The sequence below is a fragment of the Stegodyphus dumicola genome, chromosome 2, assembly GCF_044657685.1.
Source record: "Stegodyphus dumicola isolate Sdum_Otavi_A_Nest chromosome 2, ASM4465768v1".
NCBI lineage: Eukaryota > Metazoa > Arthropoda > Arachnida > Araneae > Eresidae > Stegodyphus > Stegodyphus dumicola.
This window is the reverse complement of record NC_140769.1, coordinates 175,632,285-175,656,500: the sequence shown is the minus strand read 5'-3', so window position 1 is coordinate 175,656,500 and position 24,216 is coordinate 175,632,285. Positions and strand designations below refer to the sequence as shown.

At 33.8% G+C, this 24,216-nt stretch overlaps 1 protein-coding gene across 1 annotated transcript in view; it reads left to right on the top strand.

Annotated features, from left to right (window-relative positions):
* The window catches only part of LOC118186974 (uncharacterized), a 173,883-nt gene that overhangs the window by 56,456 nt on the left and 93,211 nt on the right, over positions 1–24,216 (top strand). The window contains exons 10-11 of the mRNA XM_085810247.1: positions 10,829–11,037; positions 19,010–19,206. Of these exons, the coding sequence (XP_085666373.1) occupies positions 10,829–11,037; positions 19,010–19,206 (406 nt within the window). The remainder of the gene's footprint in view (positions 1–10,828; positions 11,038–19,009; positions 19,207–24,216) is intronic.

The following is a 24,216-nucleotide window of genomic DNA, read 5'->3' as shown; positions in this document are numbered from 1 at the left end:
ATCATATGGTAAGAAAAGCTTGTTTCCCGAAACTGTTATATTGATTGTAATCAATCAAGATACGCAAAATTTGAAGAAGAGTACACCAATGTACAAAGAAATATATACATGTGCATACAAGGCACTTGAAGAAGAGTACAATAAATATATATATATATACATATTAATATCAACTCATATACGGATATATACACACTTACATACATAAATATTCCGAAACAATTAAAAGTATACATACTCTCACTGATATTGATATATACATCCATACAAATACGTTATCATGATAGTTAAAGTTTACAAGAAGCATGCCATTGAGGTACGCGGTGATCCTTAGTATAAATTAGGTGCCATGAATAAAAGATATAAACATGTACAGATACATTACAGCATTCAGATACAATACGAATTTTATGTATGAGAACCTGGCATAGCATAAATACAAAATTGTAGATTGAACATACATATCACATACTCTGTTGGTGACATACTGAACTAGCTTATATAGACTTTTATGACTACTATCTTCCAGCGTCAGAAGAGTAATTGCTAGTACAGTACTCAATTATTGTTTTCATTTTACGCTGGGCAACTCTGTTACTTTATAGATTCTGGAACCAATTTGGCCAGAATCTGACTCCTGGTTGCTTGAGGCTGTTAAGTGCTGTGTGTGGGCAGGAGAACACAAAATGGTTTGGATGACCCTCCTCCCCACATTCACAGTTACCATTCTCAAGCCAAAGTGGCAGAGGTATGAAGGAAAGGGCCAATGACCAGTGAGGAAGTATGTTATGTAATTGCTATTAGTTTGGATTGTTGTGAGCCTACTGCGGTACCGAAGGACCCGGGTTTGAATCCCGGAGAAGGCATGGATATTTGTAAACTTGTTTGTGTCTTTGCGGCATGGGGGCACACTAAATATGTGGCGAGCCGGAAGTCCTTTCGAGAGGTTGGTGGTAGGGGAAGAGGAGTGAGAGACCTTCGTACCCGTCCTCCCGAGGAGTTCTTCATCAAAATTGGGGGCGGAACTGAGCGAAGTCGTACCGCCACCTGTACGGTGCGCAAGGCTCTTGCCAACGACATGCGCAATCTTGTTCTTGCTACAATTAATTTATTGGGGTTGTTTTAATGTTATTGTCAGACAGGTGAGGTAAGTCACAACAACAACATAGTATTATAATTTCAGAAAAATTAATCTAACGCCTTTCATCTCTTTATATAGGACACGTATGGATGATATTTTTTCAATCTAAACGAATAAATGAAGTCTCGTTTCTGGTTGATGAAAGTGTTATGATATAGATATGTGTGTATGCGTCTGTGTTAAATTAATGCTTTTTAAAAACAGGCGACCAAATATAACACATATATGAAATATTTAAATGATAATTTTCAAAATGTTAAAGATGTAACCAGAAATTTTTTTAAAAACAGAAAAGTTCCGTTCTTTATATTTTTTCCTCCATCAGGTATTTTTTTATGTAACCAGACATTTATCGATTAGGCATTTCTAAATTAAAAAGATAATGAATTATACTTTGCAAATGGAAAGAATGCGCAAAATTATCCTCCAGGTTATAGAACGCTTTGTGCATACACTGATTTTTCTCGCTTGGTTTTAATAATACAGAAATTTCTGAAAATCTTGCTTCAGCAATAAGTTTTCCAAATGCCCTACCTAGTTGTTAAGCCCATTGAATACTGGGAGTTAGACCTGGGATCGATAGCCCCTAAAGCCAAATAGCCTGGTTGCGTGGTTAAGTTTTGGGATTTTCTTTGTATGTAATCTGAATACAAGCCAATTTCCCTCAGAAAATCCTCGCCGAGCGCATCTCTTAGGCAGATAGCTTTTGCGGGCTTTGCCATATCCAAATAACCTACCCATTTCAGAATACAATCCCCGTTAAAGGAATTTTACTGATACATAAAATAATATTATCGTATTGATAATATTACACAGTTTTAGGAAGAAGCGTGTATATTTTTAAGTGTATTGATTATTTTATTCTTCCCTTTTTGGACCTTGTCTTGTATTCAGACTCTATATAAGATGTTTTTATCATAAACAACAGGTAAGAGTGCAGATAACTTTACTTGAGAATGCATATGCAAATAATTATTATAAATTTAAAACAACCATATTTATTCTCATGGAAATTCAATAAAAAATAATTAGTTTTCGATTTTACATCTTTGTTATTTGTATGCCTAAACTAGATTGATAAAGTGTAAATTTCTAAAGGAATGAACTGTTACAGCAAATTTTAGGGCATTTTCCCTTCCTTACTGCTGTTTTCGATGTGTAATTGGAAGCATGTACAGCTAGCAATTTGGAGGTCTAGAGTTCAAATCCTGATGAGGCCAGAGCTTTTTTTTCAAGTTTCACAGCTTGAAAAAAGTTTAAATAGACTTTATACATGGCATTGAATTAAAATATTGCGGATTATAATTCGTCAACATCTGACTTTGGTGAGCGAGTCCTTTGAACCCCAGCAAAGCTCTCTGTAAGTGGGGGAGAATATAAGGTATCTTCGCCTTCCTTACCGCGTTATGGTGTAAGTGAAAGTACTCGCGATTAGCAGCTGGTGGGAAAGGGGGGTCTGGAGTTCGAACCCTGGTGAGGGCATTGCGGATCCCTTTGGTTTTCTGTTTCCGAAGATTCTATTCGATTCTACAAACATTATATACTGCAATCAACTATTTAAGGATTTTGACTGTACGCACATGACGTATATAGAATAATGGACGCTTGCAAGGAAAAGGAATGTTGTTTAGAATCCTCGTTACAGTTTCTGGATGTCAGGTACATTATCAAAGTAGCATCTTTTGAGTGTATTAACGCGTTTTAGAGCAAGAAAGCAGGAAATAATAGTAGAACAAAGCTAAAAACACGAGAGGAATATGCACTGTGTGACACTAAAAGTAATAAAAACATAAGTAAAGGAGTGAGAAGTAAGAAAGCGTATGAGGGCTTCGTATTAAATAATCATTTAAATTATTTAAGTACAGTGCGATAAACCACAAACACATTTTTTGTCCGAAACATCTCTAGCAATGGTTTCTGTGACAAGAGGCACTAAAGAAAAGAGACTCTGTAATAGAAGTACCAGCTGCAGTTTCCCTTAATATTCTGTCTTAAAATGAAAGATCCTTTGACACAGGCATTTTAGTTGTTTCTTTTAGTATGCAGCAGTAGTATTTTGTCTATTGAAAATCACTATGGACAATTCTTTTATTGTATTTATAAAACAATGCTCATTGCTTAATGAATTTCGGTCCACAGTTATTTGTTTATGTGATAGATCATAAAACATCTTGTGTTTGCACTTGCTTATTCTTGTCCAGGCTTTCTTATCTTATCTAAACATTATTTCCTATCTTGTTCATTTGCGGTTTTGCAGCTGAAGATGATGGTTCGGTAAAACCATCGAAACTAGTCCTGTGAAAATTTTGTAAATTAACGCTGATTTTTGTTGTTTGACTTCTGGATTAGTATCTTGTGTTTCGTTTAAACGTCTGGAGAGTTACCGATTACTACTCGCCACTTTGCACTGGTATATATTGGCGCAGTCAGTCCAATCCAGTGGCACCTGGTCCTTACCCTAGAGACCGAGTGGTTAAGACTGCTGAATACCGGTAATTTGACCCGAGGTAAAACCCAGTCGATTGAGCGAAGTTTTTTTCGGGTTTTCCTATGGCTTGGTTTGATTTCGCTTATTTGATTGCGGCAACGCACTCGAGAGCTATCTGCCTAAGAGGAGGGTTGTTTTCGTGCAGGACTTTGTAAGGGAATCTAACTCGTATATATGGATGGGTTTTCCCTATATGCACCGTAAATAAGAACCAGTTTTCCTTCGAATGTTCCCTGGCAGATGACATTTGTGTACTTTGCAATACTACAACATATCCCAGTATGTACCCATATCCCAGTAGCCCAGTATCACAACATATATGTGTATATTTGCCATATCATCTGCATGTATGTTTGCCATATCACCACATATCCCAGCCGCGTAACATGATTAATTATATATGTTCAATGATATATTAAGGAACGCATATGTTTAATAAAGTGGAAATAATGGTGAAACCTTTCATAATAGCACGAAATTTTCTATTAGACGTTACGAAGAATTTCATGAGGAATCAACAGAGTAAAACTTGATGTTAACCCATAGTGGCGCAGAGGAGCTGATTGTAGGTATATACATCAACGTCAACATGAATATTCCAGTCATGATCTTAATACAGTTATATAGTTAGCACGAATCGTGTTAGGTAATCATGCTTTATTATAATTTCTCGAAATTCTTTGTATGTTTTACAAGAATCATATAGGATATAAGTGGTGATATAACAAAGGCTTTTACAATGACCATTACAGTGAAACTCAAAAAAGATATTTTACGGTTGAAAGGTTTAATGAAGCATTCTTCAATAGATGATACATCGGATTTTCCGCTCAAACAGTTCGCGTTGGCGTGTTTAATCATATTTTGTCAAACGAGTTTTGACATTTGAAAGAAAGAGACTTGCTTTAGAACTCTGTGTTGTGAAACTTGTAAAAATATATCGTTACCATTAAATGGAACTGAAATGGAACTATCATGCTACCAGATTAGAACCATCATTTACTTCCAGTTCTATTGCAAAACGTCAGCTATAGAATGTCCAAAATCATGTATACAGCTTTAGGTACTAATCATATGACTCTATGAAGGTTTGGTACCGAAATTTCAAAAACAAGGACTGCCACATTCAAGAAGCATAGCGCTCTGGCCGGTCTACTGGTATTGATGATGCCCGCCTGCGAGAACTAGAGGAAGATCAGCATGCAACAACTCGAGGGCTTGCTAAGGAGTTAGACTAAGGGTGGTGATTACTAACCTCACTAAAAGTATTATTTTCATGTTTTTTCCCCTCTAATTTTATTAAGAACGTTTTCTGGCGGAAAACTTTAGTTATACCAGATATTTTCTGCATATTTCATATCGCCGACTGTAATCGAACAAGAAAGTCTAGAAATATCTGACTAGAATTTTTTGTTTGTTGTTGATTGACGCTGCCCAAGGCTGTTTGTTGTTGACTGACACAACGTTTAAGCATGTTAAGGATGTAGTAATTTTCCTTTATATTTCCAGTTGAACTTTGTATCAGCATTCTAATAATGTAACTAATAAAAAATTTCCACGCGTTGTTATCTTTTACCTTTATATCGCCCAGAAAAAATTTTAAGCTGTCTTTATTGTCAGTTAAAAGGAATTTAACACATTTTGTTCAGTTAGAGGTAATATTCAATCAATTAAATTAAAGGCATCAGATTCATATAAGAATGACGTATTTTAAAATTGACCATAGGAGAAGAGACTATTACTCTAGAGTCTAGAAGCTCATAGCTAGTATCTGAATAAAATAAACATCTGAGAAAAGATATTATGCTTTCAAAGAATATCGAGAATTTTGACTGAATTATTACAAATGCAGTTTGCTGATCTCGATCACACAGAATGAGATAATTTCTTCTAGGGTTCTTTATAGATACGGAAATATACGAAGATTTTAAAAGGTTGAGACTGATAATAGAAATGCACATCCTTCTTACCTTTATTGATAGCAGATAACAACAGCAGATGGCTTCAAGGTGAAAAAGGCTGAGAAAATTCAATCAGGTACACTAACTGATCGTCCTTGGTTCAGGAAGATGAAAAAAACCGACAGCAAAGAAAAAAGAACAATCTTATCAAAGTTAATGAAAAGAAAGTTTGATTAGCATTAATGCAAGAGGAAAAAATTGAGAAGTGCCAAAATTAAATTCAGTAGCAGATACATATTATGATACTCAAGCAGTGTCCAAGTAATTAAGATCGCTGAATACTGAAAGTTCGACCCGGTTCAATTCAGGCGAACAGGTTAGCTGGCTGCATGATTGGTTATCGAGATTTTTCCGATGCGTAACGTGAACAGAGAAAATATCCCTTAGAAAGTCATCGACAAATGCATTCCTTTCAGATAGTCTTCATGTATGTACTTTGACACAATCAAATAACCCAACCCAACCTAACTTAACCTTAAATGTATGTACTTTGACACAATCAAATAACCCAACCCAACCTAACTTAACCTTAAATGTTTGAAATATATGACACCATTTCTTTTATTATAATTGTCTACTTTAAATCAACGAATTTAATAACAACTGAATAAACTAAGTGCATTAGTAGGTATTCATGTTAGAAATGACGATACCTTTGTTTTTCCATTTTTATTTTATATTTTATCATGCTACCGCAGCATTAATCGTAGAAGCAGCTTAAGAACTTAGTAGTTTTGAGAGCTGTTGCCATTTTCTTGCATCTGTAATTTATATTTTAAACTGTAGAACATAGTTTACGAAATAAAACATACACTGTTTAAAAGAGATTTTTAATAATTTATATCATTCAATTATAGCAGTTTTTGATTGCAAATATTTATCATGTTTACTATTTTCAGTCTACCGCCAGGTGAAAAGAAAGGTATAGCATTTTACATGAGAAAAGTATTTTACCAATAAGAAAGATTTATGAAAATGGCCATAACATGCAATTATATGCTGGGAAAGAAACCATTCTGCAATGCAGTGTCAGAAGTGTAAAAGAGAAGAAAAATCTTCGGGTTGAGAATTGGTTTAGTGGATCACAAAATATCCTTTCTTACGTCACTGCGAGGATCAACGAAATTGGGAAACAAAACGCACAGGGTTACAGGCAAAAACATCGCAGACGAAAATGTCGCGGAGAAAACAACGCAAGGCGAAAACGTCGTGCTACAAAACATTGTGGGAGAAAACATCACAAAGAGAAAACATCGCAGTTCTAAAACATCGTGGTACAAAACGTTGTCGTCGAAAATAAAGCGGTTCAAAAACTTCGCAGTTTAAAAACATCGTCGTCGAAAATATCGTGGTAAAAAATAAAGTATCTACAAATTATCGCATGACGATAACATCGCAAACATGCTTTTTTCAGGCTTTAATAACTATACATGGATATTCCCGTAATGATTTGTGAGCACAAGATGGAAAGAAGGATAATTTTTACTTTCATGTTTTTTATTAATAAATAAATTTTTGCTGAGAAAATAAAAAAGAAACTTAAGCATAGAAAATTAATGCAACTTATGGCACTTAATAGAATTTTAAACCGACATAGTTAACTAACAAAGGCCATTAATAAATCATTTTTTGTAAAGTTTTCACTGGTAATTTTTCATGAAAAGTATAATCTATAAGGTGCATTTAGTTTTCTATGCTTAAGTTTCCTTCTTACTTTTTCAGCAAACATTTATTAGTTAATAAAAAATGTGAAAGTAAAAATTATCCTTCTTTACATCTTGCGCTCACAAATCATTATGGGAATATCCATTTACAATTATTAAAACTTGAAAAAAGCATATCTGCGATGTTATCGTCATACGATGATTTGTAGATACTTTATTTTTTACCACGATATTTTCGACGACGATGTTTTTAAACTGCGAAGTTTTTGAACTGTTTTATTTTCGACGACGATATTTTTACCGCGATGTTTTAGAACTGCGATGTTTTCTCTTTGCGATGTTTTGTAGCACGATGTTTTCGCATTGCGTTGTTTTCTCCGCGACGTTTTCGTCCGCGATGTTTTTGCCGCGATGTTATCGGCGGACACCAACGCACAGAGGTACGGCTTGCCATCATTTGGAATTATATTTAGCAAAGTTTTCATGTTGAGGCGCTTACTCCTCTGCGATGTGTTTGAGGCATAATTAGAAACAATTGCTGAACTGTGGCCATCAGAAAGAGTTTGTAAAAATGACTTTTCCAGTATGTATGTTATTTTCTTAATAAACTGCTAACAAAATTGTAATTGTAATAAATTAAATTCTTTAAAATTTATGATTTCTTTCGAAAATTATAAGCGTAATGAGCATTTAATGAGCGTAATGAGCAATAAATAAAACCACTACACTGACAGTGTCCAATTACGTTTGTTTCTCGTACATGAGCAAATTGGTAGTCGTTCGTTTATCGATAATGTCGAAATGCGCTAAATTAACTTTCTCGCCGAGGCCACTGTAGAAGACAAGTACCAAAATACCAATTTGTTATGAAATGATACAAACAGGAGAAACCATAAATGAAAGTTTATGCTACGAGTTTCTGGCGAGATTGAAGTAAATACCACAAACGAAACCGCCATCACTTGCGAACAGAAATGAAGAACCTTCCAATATGATAAAGCTAATCCTCATGTGAAGCTTCAAAAGAATTCCGAATTTGATATCATCGGTGTAGGAAAAAGTGCGTTATCACTCAAGTTTCATAAATTTTAAGACGAAACACGTTGGGCAAAAAAACCAATCTTAGATAAGCGTAGAGTTTGGTAAATTAGGTTTAAAGTATCATGGATAAAGCACTCCAAGGATATCTCTGCTTAAGGATAGGGATGCTTTCGTGAAGGTCGTTTTGAGGCGAATAAGCCAGTTTTCCTATTACACATGAGAAAAGTCGCGAAAACCGATGTTACAGCTAACCTGTTCTCGGAGATTTGAATCTAAGTCCTACCAATTTCAGCAATTTTACCACTCAGACATTGGTGGCTCCTAATAAAATAAAGAAGATTATGCCATCAGTTTATAGCAAAGCATATGAGGGCTATCTGCCTAAAGGGAGAATTTTTATGAGAAACGGGGAGCATGAAGCAAGGAAAAAACGGCAAAAACTAAGTAAATTTTGAAGTTCGAGTTTTATTAAAATTCTATACCAATCTAAAACTGTGTACATGCTTCTCTTCCAGTGTCAACACGTCCATTCTTATAAATTTTATATTTAAAATTTATATACTAAAAGGAATTTATAACTAATAAAAACTATATTTTGAAATGATTTTTAAAATGCTAATAGCGTTGTGTTCTTGTTTTCTCTTTCTACATCCCCTTGTCACATTTTAAGTAACACGTCGCGCAGATTGTTCTCGAACAATATTGTTGCGTTCTACGGGTTCATGGATTCGAAGTAATTGATGACGACACTCGATGAAGAATTAAAAAATAATTTAATCGCTAGTAAGCACTACTACATAGGGTAGTTTCAAAGACACATTTACACTCGTTGGAAAACGACGACAAACACGCTGAAACAATCAGCCTTCAGGCTATAACGGTGAAGACAGCTTCACGGCAAAGCACTAAAGTACAGCTCCCGATTCGATCGACGGCTCTCAAGCTAATCTCTGAACTCACTACTCCCAGGACAGGCAGGGTATATATAGCTTTTACCTACCTTCGAGAATATTTTCAAGAAAACCGTTAAGAATGCGTTCTAGAAAGTTTTCACTCCGTCTATCACATATTTCCAAACAAGCAATTTCGAGCCAAATCTGGCAACCCTACCTTTTCCTAACACTTTCTGGCAGCCCTAACCCTGCTTCGTGGGAAGGCTATCCAACCGCACCTGGGCATTTCGTAACAATATGTAAAAGCAGTTGCCATTCTTCATTTTTTTTAATGTTATAAAGTGCATATTATTTTCAGATGTAGCTTTTCGTTTAAGTCCATTAATCAGCGATAGAATTATGAGAGGTAAAAAAAAAATTATGGTTTGTCAAATGACAACAGTATGAGAATCTACTATGTAGAAGGGCACGTAGAAGGCGTTTTTCGTTTCGTGCAGTGGAAATACATTGCTTTTAAGCAGCTGAGTTTCTTATTTAGTAAACGATTGATTAAATCTGAAAAATAAAGTAATGCTCTTATATTTGATGAAATGGCAACACTACGAGATATTTCTGTATGCAGTTACGAAAAGTGCGATAAAGTTCTGCGCAGTGTCAATACTTGTCAGGAGCTGGTTCTAGATTCTTCCGTTCTTCTCTTCTATCAGATTTTTATTTAGTAAGGACAGGATTTTATATATTTAAGTTAAAACATTGCATCTTCTTTGACAGATTAAAAAAGAATATAGTATTTAGGAGAATCAAATTATATAAATCACTACTCATGTTAAAGCTAATATTGATATCGGTGATAAAACTGAAAAATATAAATTTATAAAATATAATAATTAAATATATAACTATGTACTAAACCTTAGTAATATTCACAACATAAATTTAAATACTCATATAAAATTTTAATTATACGTCAATATCTATCTGACTGTAGATTTGTCAAGTCATGAGCAGTTCAGGTGCCTGGAAATGTTGAAATATGCAGCGATGGCGAAGTGAGCTTATATAAAGTTTTCGAAGCTTTAAGACTTTAGAATTAAACCAGTGAATTAGGAAAGTTTTCATTAATCCTGTAGATGTTATCAATATGCTTCCAATATTCAAATAGTTGTCATTAATGCCAATAGTTACAAAATTGTTTAACTTGGAAAAATTGCTGTTTCCAGAAACAGAAAACGTGTCTCACGAAATCATAGTTTTATGAAAGTAGCATTAAAATGTGATAGATAAATGGAAGCTAGTCGTAAATAATAGCGAAATTATGTTATTAGTTAAATAAAGTTTTAGTACGTTACTGTTTTCCTTTCGATATCCAGACATAGGAGACTTTTCTCAACAATCAGGCTATTTGGGACAACTTTAAAATTCAAAATTCTTCCTGCTTGTGAAATTTTACGTTAGGTTGAAAACCCAATGAGAATTTAAAGCGGAAGAACTTAGTTGAAAATAAAAGAATATATATTTTCTTCTTTTTTGAAGTATAGCCATAATATGTGCATCGGTAAGCATTGCTTGTATGACAGCGCGTGTTTGTACATTTTTAAAGGTTTAAATGGCAGCAGTAGTAAAGTAACCCCAAGTTGAATTAAAAATGTGTGTTTTATTTTAGTTTGGTTTTCTTCGCGAAATGCAGTATGTGTTGCGGCATATAGGATGGGTTTTAACATGGCGTCTATCGCGGTATTATGCTTGTTACTTCTTGAAAGATTCTTGGCGTCCGATATGGACGAATACACAGAGCCAGTTTTGAATGGACTGCGAGTACTTGAACAACAAGCTTTAAGAATTACTCCGAGTAAGACCGATTTTTTTCCCCTCTCTCATTTGTTTAAAGTTGAATATATTAAGTGCAATACAGAAAATGCTAGTTTATTCTGTAATGATAATGTTTGTTTGAAGTTCTCATTTTTAAAAATCTGTTAGAACATAATTTATTATTTGTTTCAATGTGATAATCTTTTATTTTTTCATTATGCATTTGTATCTATGACTACACATGTTTATAACTATTGCTATATAGTATTTAACTTTATAAGACTATGACTGGATGCCATATGTATCATTGTACAACGTAACCTATAAAGAGCTTTGCATGCATAACGATAAAACAGTCGTTAAGGTGATTTATGGAATGCAGGTTCATCAATTTATCATGAGTTTTAAAAAGTTACTAGGAGTAATTAGTTTTAATGTTGTAACGTTATATAATTAATTTATTATAAAATAAAATATTTAATTTTATTATGAAATAAATATAGTTTTGAAATGAAAACAATACTTTCGCCAGTTAATTTCAGAAATTTTATCGACTGTATATGTATTTAATGTATATGTATTTAAGTGTTTAGCTTGTTTAATTATGTTGAGTAATTGTATAAGTAACTTTGTATATACAAATAATTCCTCAGCAGATATCAACCGAAGGCTTTTTTCATATTTTCACATATATTGTTACATAGTAAAGTATTAATTTCTCGCATACACGTTCAATAATATGTACACATTCATGTAATAAAATTAATTTGCTACATTGTAAGGTATTAATTTCTCGCATACACGTTCGCGTTTCGAGCGTTTTACTAAGGAATAATTTTCCTCACAAGGCCCATTGTGGACAAAACTGATAGAGCAGGAAAGTACTGACTTATGCAGTAGAATGCCTGTATAAACCACACAAGTATCCAAGGTATTAATGAGTAATTACAATCATCATACGTAGGCAAATTTGTAATTAACAAATTACCTACCCATGATATCAACATACATTAAAAAATTCTTGCCGTATTTGCATTTAGTTCCAGTAGAAACCAGGTAATTTTTATGTTGCCTTGTGAAAAATAACACGTGTAAGGGAGCAGATTTTGATTATGTACTGTTAAGTCCGAAATGAAGGTAACTCAAAATAGATAAACATAAATATCCTGTTAGATTTTAGCTTATCTGTCGAAGCGGAAGTGTGTGTATGTGTCTGAGAGAGAGATAGAAAAAATAGGGTTGATTAGACTTGTTATAATTACATGTTTACCTTAAGGTAGTTTTTTATCATTAGATTGTAACTGTATTTGAAGAACATACATCACATCAAAATAGAGTTTTGCTGTACTGAATTACATCAATTTTATATCATGCAATGAACATTTTTTCAAATTAGGTTATTAGATAATGTTTCTAGTAAATTATGGTTGTTTATTTGCAGTATATTTTCCATTTCCGATTCCTGTAGTTACAACAACTATATCAGTTAGGTTTTCTTATTGAAATAATATAAATTTAAATCATGCGATTGTTAGAGGTGTGAAAGAGGATTATAATCATTCTCCTACAGTAATATGTACCCACCAGCGGTCGGGTGGTAAAGTCTCTTAACGCTGGTAGTTCGACCCGAGGTTCAAATCCCGCGAACGGGCTAGCTGCATGGGTGTTTTCGTTGTTTTTCTCATGGGTAATGTGTATACGAGCGAGATTCTCTTAGAAAGTCCTTTACGAAGGCGTCCCTCCGCGTAGAGAGTTAGCCCTCGAGGTTTCACCACAATAAAATAAACCGTTGTGTATTATTGCATTATGCTAATTAGTATATCATATTATCTATTTAAGCTCTGGGTTCATGTAAATCCTATGACGTAGTATACTCTATGGCTTCTACAAAGATATAAAGAGCAATTATATGGGTTGAATATCATTGAAAACATCACAGTTGAACGGGAAAAAAAAAAAAAAAAAAAAAAAAAAACTATATATTGGAATTCCCAAACTGATTAAAAATTTATAAAATATTCCTTTATGAATCTAAGTGCAATTACATTTTAACAACATATGCTAGAAATCCCTCTAATTACTGTTTCATTACAAATTGAAAGGTTAATTTTTTTATCTTCTTGATAATAACCGAAGTGGTTAGGATTTCTGAATATTGATTGTTCGACCCTGTCTTCGATCTCGGGGAACAGCCTAGGCCGATCTTTGTTTGGATTCCTGCGAATGGACATTTTGTAATTTTCCCTGTACGTAATGTGAATAGAAGCCAGTTTCGCTTAAGAGTCCTTTACGAAGGCAGCTAGCTCTCATGTGCTTTGTTTTAAACAAATAATCCAATGTTGATGACACGCATACCGATGCCTATATGGGTTTCAAGGAAAGATGCATGAACTTGGCAATCAAGTTTCTGGCAAATACATTCTTTCTGGGATCGACAGATTTATCTGTGTTGAAAGTATTTATGGTTGCCAGTATCAGTCTGAAAAGAACTATTAATTTCTTATCGGATGCCAAGTTATCCCAATAGTTTAATTCAAGTTGTTAAGATTCTCTTTTCAATTACATATCGAGTATTTATTAGATTAATTATTTTAGATGTGAAATAAAATGAATTCATGTATATAAGAAACGCTTTTTTACATTTATATGAATGAAAGCAAAAATTATATTTTATTTCGATCATAGCCTAACTAGTGACCGAGTGGTTAAGACCGCTAAAGACGCGGGCAAACGGACTGCTTGCATGGTTGGTTTTCGTACTTCCCCCCTGTATAACAGGAATAAGAACCAGCTTCTCTTAGAAAATCGCTCACCAGCGGCCGAGCGGTAAAGTCCCTGAACATTGGTAGTTCGGTCCGAAGTTCAGATCCTTCGAACAGGCTGTTGCATGGACGTTTTCGTGGTTTCCCCATGTGTAAAGTGTATACGAAAATCCTCCACGAAGGCATTCCTTCCCTTAGGCAGATAGCCCTCGAGTGCTTTGCCGTAATCCAAACTAAACCCTTATAAAATCCTCCACAAAGGCATTCCTTTTTCTAGACACATACTCCAATAACTTATTTCGAGTATCTGCTCTGTTTTGAGAAAAATCTATGGAATATTAAATTCTCTCAGAATCCAAAATATAAACTTATTTTGGCATTGCTATCTGAAACTGATTTTGAATTTCCTAATGAAATTTTAATTTCAGTACTTCTAAGGTTTTCCCCCTTCAATTTATGTTGTATTGTTAAAAGTAATTTGAACATTTGTATCATTATATAAATAGTTCCTCATCAGATATCAACCGAAGGCTTTTTTCATATTTTCACATACATTGTTCTGAAATATAATACTTACGCAATCACACAGCAATGCGTATATTGTATTTTAAATTAGTAGTTATTTTTTTTTTACCTAAACTGGCAATTATACTTATTATCGTGCTTTAAATTTCTTTATAAATCATAATTGCTAAATTTGTTGTTGTAACATCTGCCATTATGAGACTGTAAATATTTAGAACTCACTCTTGAAAAATTAACATTTAACCTACTAGATCAAGAACACTGGTAATTTTCATGCGATTTTTTGGGCCCGCCAAGCTGTAAAGTCGCTGAATATTGACAATTCGGTTCGCGATTCCAATCCTGCTGAACGGCAAGCCGCTTGGGCGTTTTCGTGGTTTTTTCCTATGTGTAACGTGTATATGAGTCAGTTTTCCGGAGGCATCCCTCTCCTTAGGCAGATACTACTCATGCGCTTTTCCATACTCGTAATCAAAAACAACCATTCGATTTTCTGTACTTATTATTATTAATATATATATATACTCATTATTATTGTTCCACACTAAAATATCAAACTGGGGCAAAATTAGTGATATTCGATAGCTTGTTTTGTGCTGCATTTTTATATTTGCTAGCTTACGTACATTTGTTAGCTAGTGAATTTTTTATCAGCGGCACGCGTTGAATCTCCCTTTAGAGAAGATTTAAAAGGTACTATAACTTGATTATAGCCCACAAGGGGACGAGCGGTAAAGTCGCTGAACACTTATAGTTCCAATCTGGGTTCGATTCCAAGTAAACGGGCTAGCTGCATGGGCGATTTTGTGGTTTTCCTCATGTGTAAAGTATATATGAGCCAGTTTTCATTAGAAAGGTCTCCATGAAGGCATCTCTTCCCTTAGGTGTATAGCCTTATTGTGCTTTGCCGTAATTTTAATAAACCATACCAACTTAATTATGTAAAACATAAGAATCGTTCCTCCATTGGGCATTAATACAAAATACTACACCGCTTGTAAAGATGTAATGTAAATGAAACATTATAATTTGTACTTTCATACTGACGTAATGTAAATACCATATTGGCTAATCTTTGGAATATGGTAACGTGTAGTTTGGCGACATTTTGGTAAGGCGATAAAGGTTACTAGCTAGGACTTTAGCAGTGTACATGGATAAGTCAAGAGTGTGCGCAATGCCATTTTTGTGCAATTCTGGGATGTTTTGTTAAGTGCAAATAGGTCGACGTGCACATGGATACAGTATATGTGCAATTTCTAAAAACGCAGCAAGCAGTGGGCGATTCTGTACTTTCTCCCAATTTCGCACCTAATCTTCGTCATGATTAAGCACTTTTGTTTCATAAAAGTTCTAGCATAAGCGTAATTCGGCTAGCAGATTGTTGGAAAAAAATGTTGAGTTAAAAAAAGGTGCCTTTACTTCGTAAAAACAAAATGGCGTCTCAAAAAAAAAAAAAAAAAAAAAAACTAGCAGGTTGCTGTAGCAGGGTTGGTCGCCAAATTTTCGCAGAAAAATCGCCAAGTTACTATAATCCAAAATATTAACCGAAATGTTATTTGTTTGTACTTTTGTATTCGCTTCCTAATTATTAAAAATGTATCGTTAAATCAAGTCAATCAATCAGTCAAAGATTAAGTGAGCACTCCTTATTTCTCAGCAGAAAATGTAACACTTAGAAATTTTGCAGCATTTCTCTTTATTACATTTAACCAGTTCACTGTTCCGGCCGGTATGGGATCGATGGAGGAAAGTTCGAGTTCTGTCTAAGGCTTGGCTGTTTGCGTTGTCTTTCCTTTCCTTAGCGGGGGCGGTGTCAATGGAAAATCATGCACCGTAAGTCCTGGGTAATGAGATAGAGAAATATTCAATTGATTCATAAGGTGGAATAATTTTCTCGCGAGAATTAAAACCTAGCAAAAATAATTGCTTTTACAGTATATCTCCTTAATAAAAAAAAAAAAAATGGAAATTTTTAATGAAAAATTAAATATAAATAAATGCTAATATAATACATTTGAAAGAAAAGTAAGAATAGAATGTTTTTCTTGTATTTAGTAAATGTGGTTTTTTGGTTTGGCGTGATTGGCGTCGTCTCTTGTGGTCGACGGGATTTTCCTAAGTACCGTTATGATATATTCTTTTGATTAATGATTTAATGAAAAGAAATATATTTATCTCCGGAGGCTAACAGAAGACCAAGAAATGACATATGTTGAATGCTATAAAGACATTATTAAAACATAAACAAACGCCCAAATCTTAGAGACACAATGTTTCAGTCATCAACTAGACCCAATCCTCAAGTAGCACCATGAAAACTTCTGGATCACTTAACACAGAAGGTCCACTAGCGATCGAACGGTAAAGTCGCTAAACACTAGTAGTTCAACCCTAGTTCAAAATTCCAGCTGGCGGAATGGTTGCATGAATATTATCATGGTTTCTCCCATGTGTAATATACAAGTCAGTTTTCCTCATATACTCCTTTACGAAGTACTCCTACCCTTAGACAGATAGCCCTGGACTCTTTATCGTAATCAACTAAACCAAACAAAACCAACTTAAAAACTGAATTTTCGCTAACTGCGAAGAAGATATCGCTAAATTTGCTTTAATGATTTTAAGGCTTTTTTTCATAACAAATGCAGCTTTAGAGGATCAGCTTGCAATCATGCAGCACAGAGTATTGCTTGCCAGATTATGAAACTTATGTTAAGGATTGGACTGTTAGAAACAGGTTTTCTATCTTCATGATGCTCTCGTGATTGTGCCTCAGACAAATTCATTAATAAAATTTAAATTAAAATATTCATAACCACTTCAAATCAAGTAGGCTGTACTTTCTACCGAGGCATAAAATGAAATCAGACAAAATCGTACGAATCAAACGAAAGTAAAAACAGATACAATAACTAGTCAAGACACACAATCTTGAATTTTATATTAAAATTGTTTTAGCACTTTCTCGTAATATAAAAAAATCAATTATTTACAATTGCAATTTTAATTTAAAAAATCTAAAAGGTCTCGAGTTTTAATGTCGTTCCAGAAGAAGGTTTGGTTTTTTTATGCTTTCACCGACTTCGAGCATTAAGAGCTAGGAAAATCATACTCATTGCTTGATAGTAGTCCTTTTAAATAACCATCACATTAATAAATATTTAGCAGAGGGCTCTAGCCCCTTCGAGCCGGGTAGCGAAAACGCGCGCTTATCGCGGAGGCCGGCAGTGTCTTCCGCGAGCGTCTCTCCAGGGCCGGGGGCTTTTTTGCTACTAAGCCTAAATCCATGAAATCTCCGAAGTATCAACGCATTGTTTAATAATGCTCTATAGAGTATTTAAACGGCTTATGCTTTATAGATATTTTTATATATACACTTTAATTACCTTATTTCTTGTTTAAATGCATATTTTACACATTTTATTTTAATTACTTACCATTTTATGACTTTATTATTATATTAACATTATACATCTGAAAACTAAATATATTACTTAAAATTCTCTTTTCGTATGAAAAATTTTAAAACAGGGATCTACACACAGTCCTACGTTACATTCCTTGAACTCGTAATAACTCATTTGCCGTTTTGGAGGATTTTTCCGGGAAGGTGAACAAACGAAGCATCGTCGTCTCATTTTCTTATCAGTCTCTTCTGAACAAAGTTTTGGAAAATGTCTTTCAGTTAATCTTTCAGAATCAATATCAGAATATCAGAATTTCAGAATCAATATCAGAATATCAGAATTTCAGAATCAATATCTGAAATATTTTGCATCATTTCTGCTATTTCATGCTCTGTTAAACATTTTCGACGCTTCGACATTGAAACGGTAAAAACAGAAAGAATACACGTTTAACAAGATCTAATTATTTTCTAAAAACTGAACTGTATACCGAAATACTCAACGCTTTAGCGCATATAAAACTTCTACTTACAATAAACAACTACCACGAGCGAATAAAGTGCAATTTAAAGAGACGTCATAAATCACGCCATTCGGAAACATTTAGTTCCCCGTTTGTTTATATAATCAAAAACACGTGTATGTGAGTCATGCTTCTCTCATTTCGAGTAGAAGGTCTAATGTACATGTATCTGAAACCATATGGACATACAGTGCCATCTTGTGGCAGAAATTATAGTTTGAAAAACGTTCCAAGGTACTGGCACAAATACGTGACAGTCGGTAGAAAACGCAACAATGCTCTGGCACGCCTGCGTGTCGGCCGGTAGATAAGTGTGTTCGTTGCTGGCACGTATACGTGACAGTCGGCGCGAAGGGGCTAGACTCAAATTTTTAGACTCTTTTTAGACCCACCGATTATATGAATTTATCCATTCACCAATTCGGTATACCCAATATTGCACTGAAGTATAAGACCTTTTTTGAAAACAAAATATTATTTTTTTTGTAAAATAATGGTATTTAAGCATTTATTAAAAATATTTTGTTTCTTTTTATAAGCACTGTAATACGCAAAATTTTCCAACAGCTTATTTAAGTACTAAATTAAAAGGAGTTGCTCTGATGTAATTTACCAACTTTAAAAGTTAGTAGATTAAAGACAGGTTCAGGTGTCCAGACTCAAATTAAATGGATGTGTACCTAATTCATTTTCTAAGGAAAACTCTTTATTCAGACTTAGATATTTTCACGGCAGAACATGATAAATGCAATTCTATTATTTTTCTCACTTTCAGGTTTTAATTTTTTCCAGGCAAAAGGCAGCCTAACATCTTGACCAAACACCGACAGTTGACAAGACTTTATTTGTTTTCTCGAGACAGCATTTCGGAAGGTCTAAGATTAGATTTGCATAATGATGAAGGATTTCTGTACTTCAACCCACATCTGGATACCAAAATCATAATTCACGGATTTATGGATAAAGCAAGAATTGCTGATTGGATGCACGTAAGAAATCTTTTATATACATTTCGTGCAAAAATGGATTCCATTAAAAAGCATCAATATGCTAATTCTAAATATTTCTGCTAATTATAATCTTTTATATGTACTTCTTGCAAAAATGGATTTCATTAAAAAGCACCAACATGCTAATTCTAAATATTTTTGCTATTTTCGCTAATTATAATCTTTTATATGTACTGTTTGCAAAAATGGATTTCATTAAAAAGCACCAGCATGCTAATTCTAAATATTTCTGCTATTTCCGCTAATTAATATGTTTTGGATACTGTGACTCGTTAATGAAAACGGAACATTAGTGCAAGTGTTCGTGATCTTGAGGCTTCACTAATGTCGCTAGTTAATCGCCGAATAAAATATCATCAGATATTTGCCAAATATTTTTGGTGTAAAACCTTAAATAAGTACTTCAAATTAAAAAATTTCTTTATTTGAAAGTCACAAAATGAAAACATTAAAATGGACTTATTTCCGATAACATTTATTTTGAATTATGCCTGTAACTTGGATATGTTTTTGTTTGCAAAAACCGGATTTGGGCCTATCTCGAGTCTAAATTTACGATGTCTTATGAGGCCTCCTGGTATTTAATATTTACATGTTGTTTCATGTATTTAATATTTCTGTGTATTTAATATCTTCCAATGAGTCTATTTACGTACTATCGCAACCATCTTGGCGGAATTTGGGGAATTTTTATGGATGGAAATGTAAAAGATACTTAGCATGTGCAAGTTGGTGGTTTTCGCGCTTTCTTTTTTAGAAAGATTCTCAAACTATCGATATTTATAGTAAGTTTGGTAAGCAATATCAACATAGGAAAAGATAACCTACTTTAGCAATTTAAATACAAATTTGAATTATTAACTAAGGATTGTCGTATATTAAGGAAAAAAGGCACATTCTTCTCCGAATCTTTCTGTAATTTTTTTTTTTTGTGTTATTTTATCGCGAAGTACACAACAATCTGCTTTCACTTAAAAAAAATCAGAGAATTGCAGAGACTGGGCTTCGGTGCAATCTTCGGCATTATCTATCTAGAAAACATTTCCTCGTTGTTCCTTTTAGAAAAAATTCATCAAATTCTGTATTACTGCCGAAATTTTACCTTAGTTTCTTTCATTGCTGGCGAATTTCAAAAGCTCATATTCTAAAACCAAGTTTAAGGCAAAAAATATCAGGATTTAGGTATTTGGAATAGAAAATACAACTTACACCGCCCCCCCCCAATCCCTCAGTTTACACGGAAGATAAGTTTCGCACGAAACCGTGTAAATCGAAATCCTGGATTTTGCTATGTAAAACCTTGTAAAAAGAAAAACGCAGCCCAAATGTGCATAATTTAGTTATTTATTTACATAAAACAAAAGTAAGACATCTTAAAATAAATATACTTCGTTCGTAAAATAACAAATGTATGTAGGTAATAGAAGTACATATTTATTTTACATTAGGAAAATATAAGATCATTCAAAAAATTATTATAAATTTAATTACTGCCATCACTTTCATGGACTATTAGTCTTTTCGGTACTTTTCCGTTTTGCCGGCGCAGGCGATATAGTCGCCAATAATGGTACAACTGATACCAAACGGAATATCCTCGCTGGTAACCTTTTACGTCTCATTTTCAAAACAAATCTCAACCATTTCTTATCAGATTGGTTGTTTCTTTCAATACTGGCATACAATTACATAGACGTTTTACTTGATAGTTCAATTTTATGCCCTAAGGCCATTCGCGGTAACTAAGTCAATTAGGATGCAACCACACCGCTCACCCGAAGGCGAAAATGTAGAAAAGTACCTAAAATTCATCAATTCTAACGAGAATGCACTAGCGAAGTAAAACACTTCGGTTTTACATAATTTCTGAGTAAGCTATTCTACGAATTGAAATAATTCTTGTATTTAAACTTTTATTCCAAATTAAAATTTAACTTGAAATTAATGTAGATAATTATAAGAGAATTATATTTTTGTAGCGTAGTTTACGTGAGATGAGATCACTAGGGGTCACGTGATATGAACCCGCGAATCAGGATTTTGAACCATGAAAGCATAGTAAATTAAATTAATGTCTTTTTACAAATTTATTGTCTTTATTTATTGGCTTTTTGCAAACTTTTAAACGATATTAAAATGTTTATGATTTCAAAATAAATTCTTAGAACTAACATTTGTTAGCATTTTTTATGTGTATACTGTATGCTGTCGCCAATAAAGTCTGTTTGGCGAGATTTGCGCCGGCGAAACTGAAAAGTACCGTCTTTTCTTTTTGATTGGTATTATGTCATTTTCATTACTTGAAACGTTACGTTCTTGATAAGGTTCTCCTTCAATGTTTGACGAATTAGGGAAGATCTCAAATCGACAAGACTTTGTAGTAAAATCCGTAATTAACAATTGCCTAGGTTTTTTCCCCCCTAAATCTTTCTAAATCTCCTCATAGTGATTAAAGTACTTAATGGTTGGAATCGGAGAGCTCGTTCAACAGTCGTGTCATATTGTAAAAAATGATTAACTAATTTTCTTCCCAAAATTAAGTTTTACGCTGATGACTTGCTGTGAACGCGACGTGTTCAGTTTATCTTCATCAGAATCATTGTCTTCATCATGTTTATTTGTTTCATGAATCATGTTAACTAACTCATCCTCATTTAGTTCTTTATCAGCCATTATTTCTTCAATATCTGCTTGAGCCAAATCTTTAAAACCTTCTCCTATATTTTGGGCCAATTTAGTGATTTGAGAGTATTCATGCTCTAATGATAATCTATCATTCTCATCTTTAGCAGTATTCGGCCATATTGCTTTCCAACATGCGTTGAGCGTTGATTGTGTAATCTGAGTATATGACAGCCCAACATGCTTACACAGCCTAAGATTGTAAATTTCTTCCAAGCATGCATAAGAGCAAGAGATACATCATACGCCATTTGTTCTAAAACATACCTGAAGATTTGTTTGATATACAACGCCTTAAAAGTCGAAATTATTCCTTGATCTAACGGCTGTAATAAGGAAGTTGTATTCATTGGTAATAAGAAAACTTCTACATTTTCGTGTTGCAAATCTTGAGGATGAACAGGCGCATTATCAGTTAATAGAAGAGCCCTTAAAAGGCAATCTCTTTTTACTTAAATAATTTTTGGCATCTGGGACAAACATGTTATGAAACCATTCATTGAAAGCTTTGGCAGTTACCCATCCAATAAACGAATGTTTATTCCTAAATGAGCGCGGTGTTTTTGATTTGTTAATAACCAATGGTTTCATTATATAATCGCCTGAAGCGTTGCAACAGAAAAGAATTGTTATACGACTTTTCGCTACCTCATGACCACTAGCTGATTAGCAAGCTTTAGCTAAATAGTTTCCTTCAAGCATTGTTTTCCAGAACAACCCCAGGCCCACCAGCGGCCGAGCGGTAAAGTCGCTGAACACTGGTAGTTCGGTCCGAGGTTCGAATCCCGCGAACGGGCTGGCTGCATGGGCGTTTTCGTGGTTTTCCCCATGTGTAACGTGTATACGAGCCAGTTTCCCTTAGAAAGTCCTCCACGAAGGCATCCCTCCTCTTAGGCAGATAGCCCTCGAGGCTTTGCCATATTCACACACACACACCAGAACAACCCCAGGTTTTGTACCATTAAAAGTCAAGCAAACAACCAACCAGAACAACCCGGACTCGTCAGTATTTTTGAAGATCTGATCAGAAGTGTAGGTGTTGGTGACAATGATTTCAAAAAATGTTGCTGGATATTGTTGTGCTGCATCCGAATCAGCAGATGCCCTTTCTTCTTTCAATTTTAGATTATGCAAAGAATGTCTTTGTTTAAATATCTCTATATATCTATATAAGTTATATATCTTCCGGAAAAAATACCTTTTTTTCATCTCACGAAGTCGACGGTGACTGATTCTTAAGTGCTTTATAAATCTTTAAAGCCGTATTTGTATAAGCATTAGTATAAGTTGGAATCCGTTTTTGATTTTGTCTTCTATCCATATCACTAATGCCTTTCCATTTTTCCTATATATTATCTCTTACATATGAAATTGTGCTCTTACTTCTGAAGTTCCAGCTGCTGCATTTTTTCTAATAGTCTTAATTTTTCTAATTATCCTTATTGTGGCTTCATTCATGGAGTAAAATTTAGCAACATCTGTTACTGTTTCTCTATTATGTAGACGATCTAATATTTTAATTTTTGTTTCTAAAGAAATAACTATTTATATTTATTTGATTTTTTTCCTTCAAATCTTTTGGCATTATAAAACCTTAAAAAATTATGTAAATTATAAAAATGCCAAGAAAATATAAAAGAGAGAAACTTACCAGTAAACATTCAAATATGTAGATAAAAATGATGTAAGTTTTGCTGCTAAAATACTGATACTGCACTAGTTCACATGAACCAAATAGCTTTACTGTTATGAAATACATATATATACTACGCAGATTCCCCTTTTACAACACAGGGAATCTCCATCCTTGTTGTTGTCACTAGTGTTACCAAAGGAATGAAATTAAAAAATGATTTCAGATATATGTATTTGCGTATATGTAGCCAAATATGCATTTTTAAAATCCGTTAATTTTAAAAAAAATTTAATTTTTTCGTGTAAAAACGAAATCGTGTAAAACGAGTACCGTGTAAATCGAGGGATAGGTATATACGAAAATAGCGGCATTGCTTGACTGAAATAATTGTTATGAGCATGGTTACTAGAGTTGACACTTCCTGAGAATTTGGCTACTTCTACTAAGATGGTTGCGATAATACGTAAGTATCCAAATAAGTTTCTGTAAACATATATAGCAGCAATATTTCGGAATGACCTTTTTAGTTTGTTTATTTATGTCAAGAGTGTGTCTTATGAGTCTATAGTTCCCTTTATTCTTGAATAACATGTGTTCAATAAAATTATCAAACAATGTGTAATTAACTCACCAGGATCAAATATTAATTAGAAAATGCGACAGTTTTATAC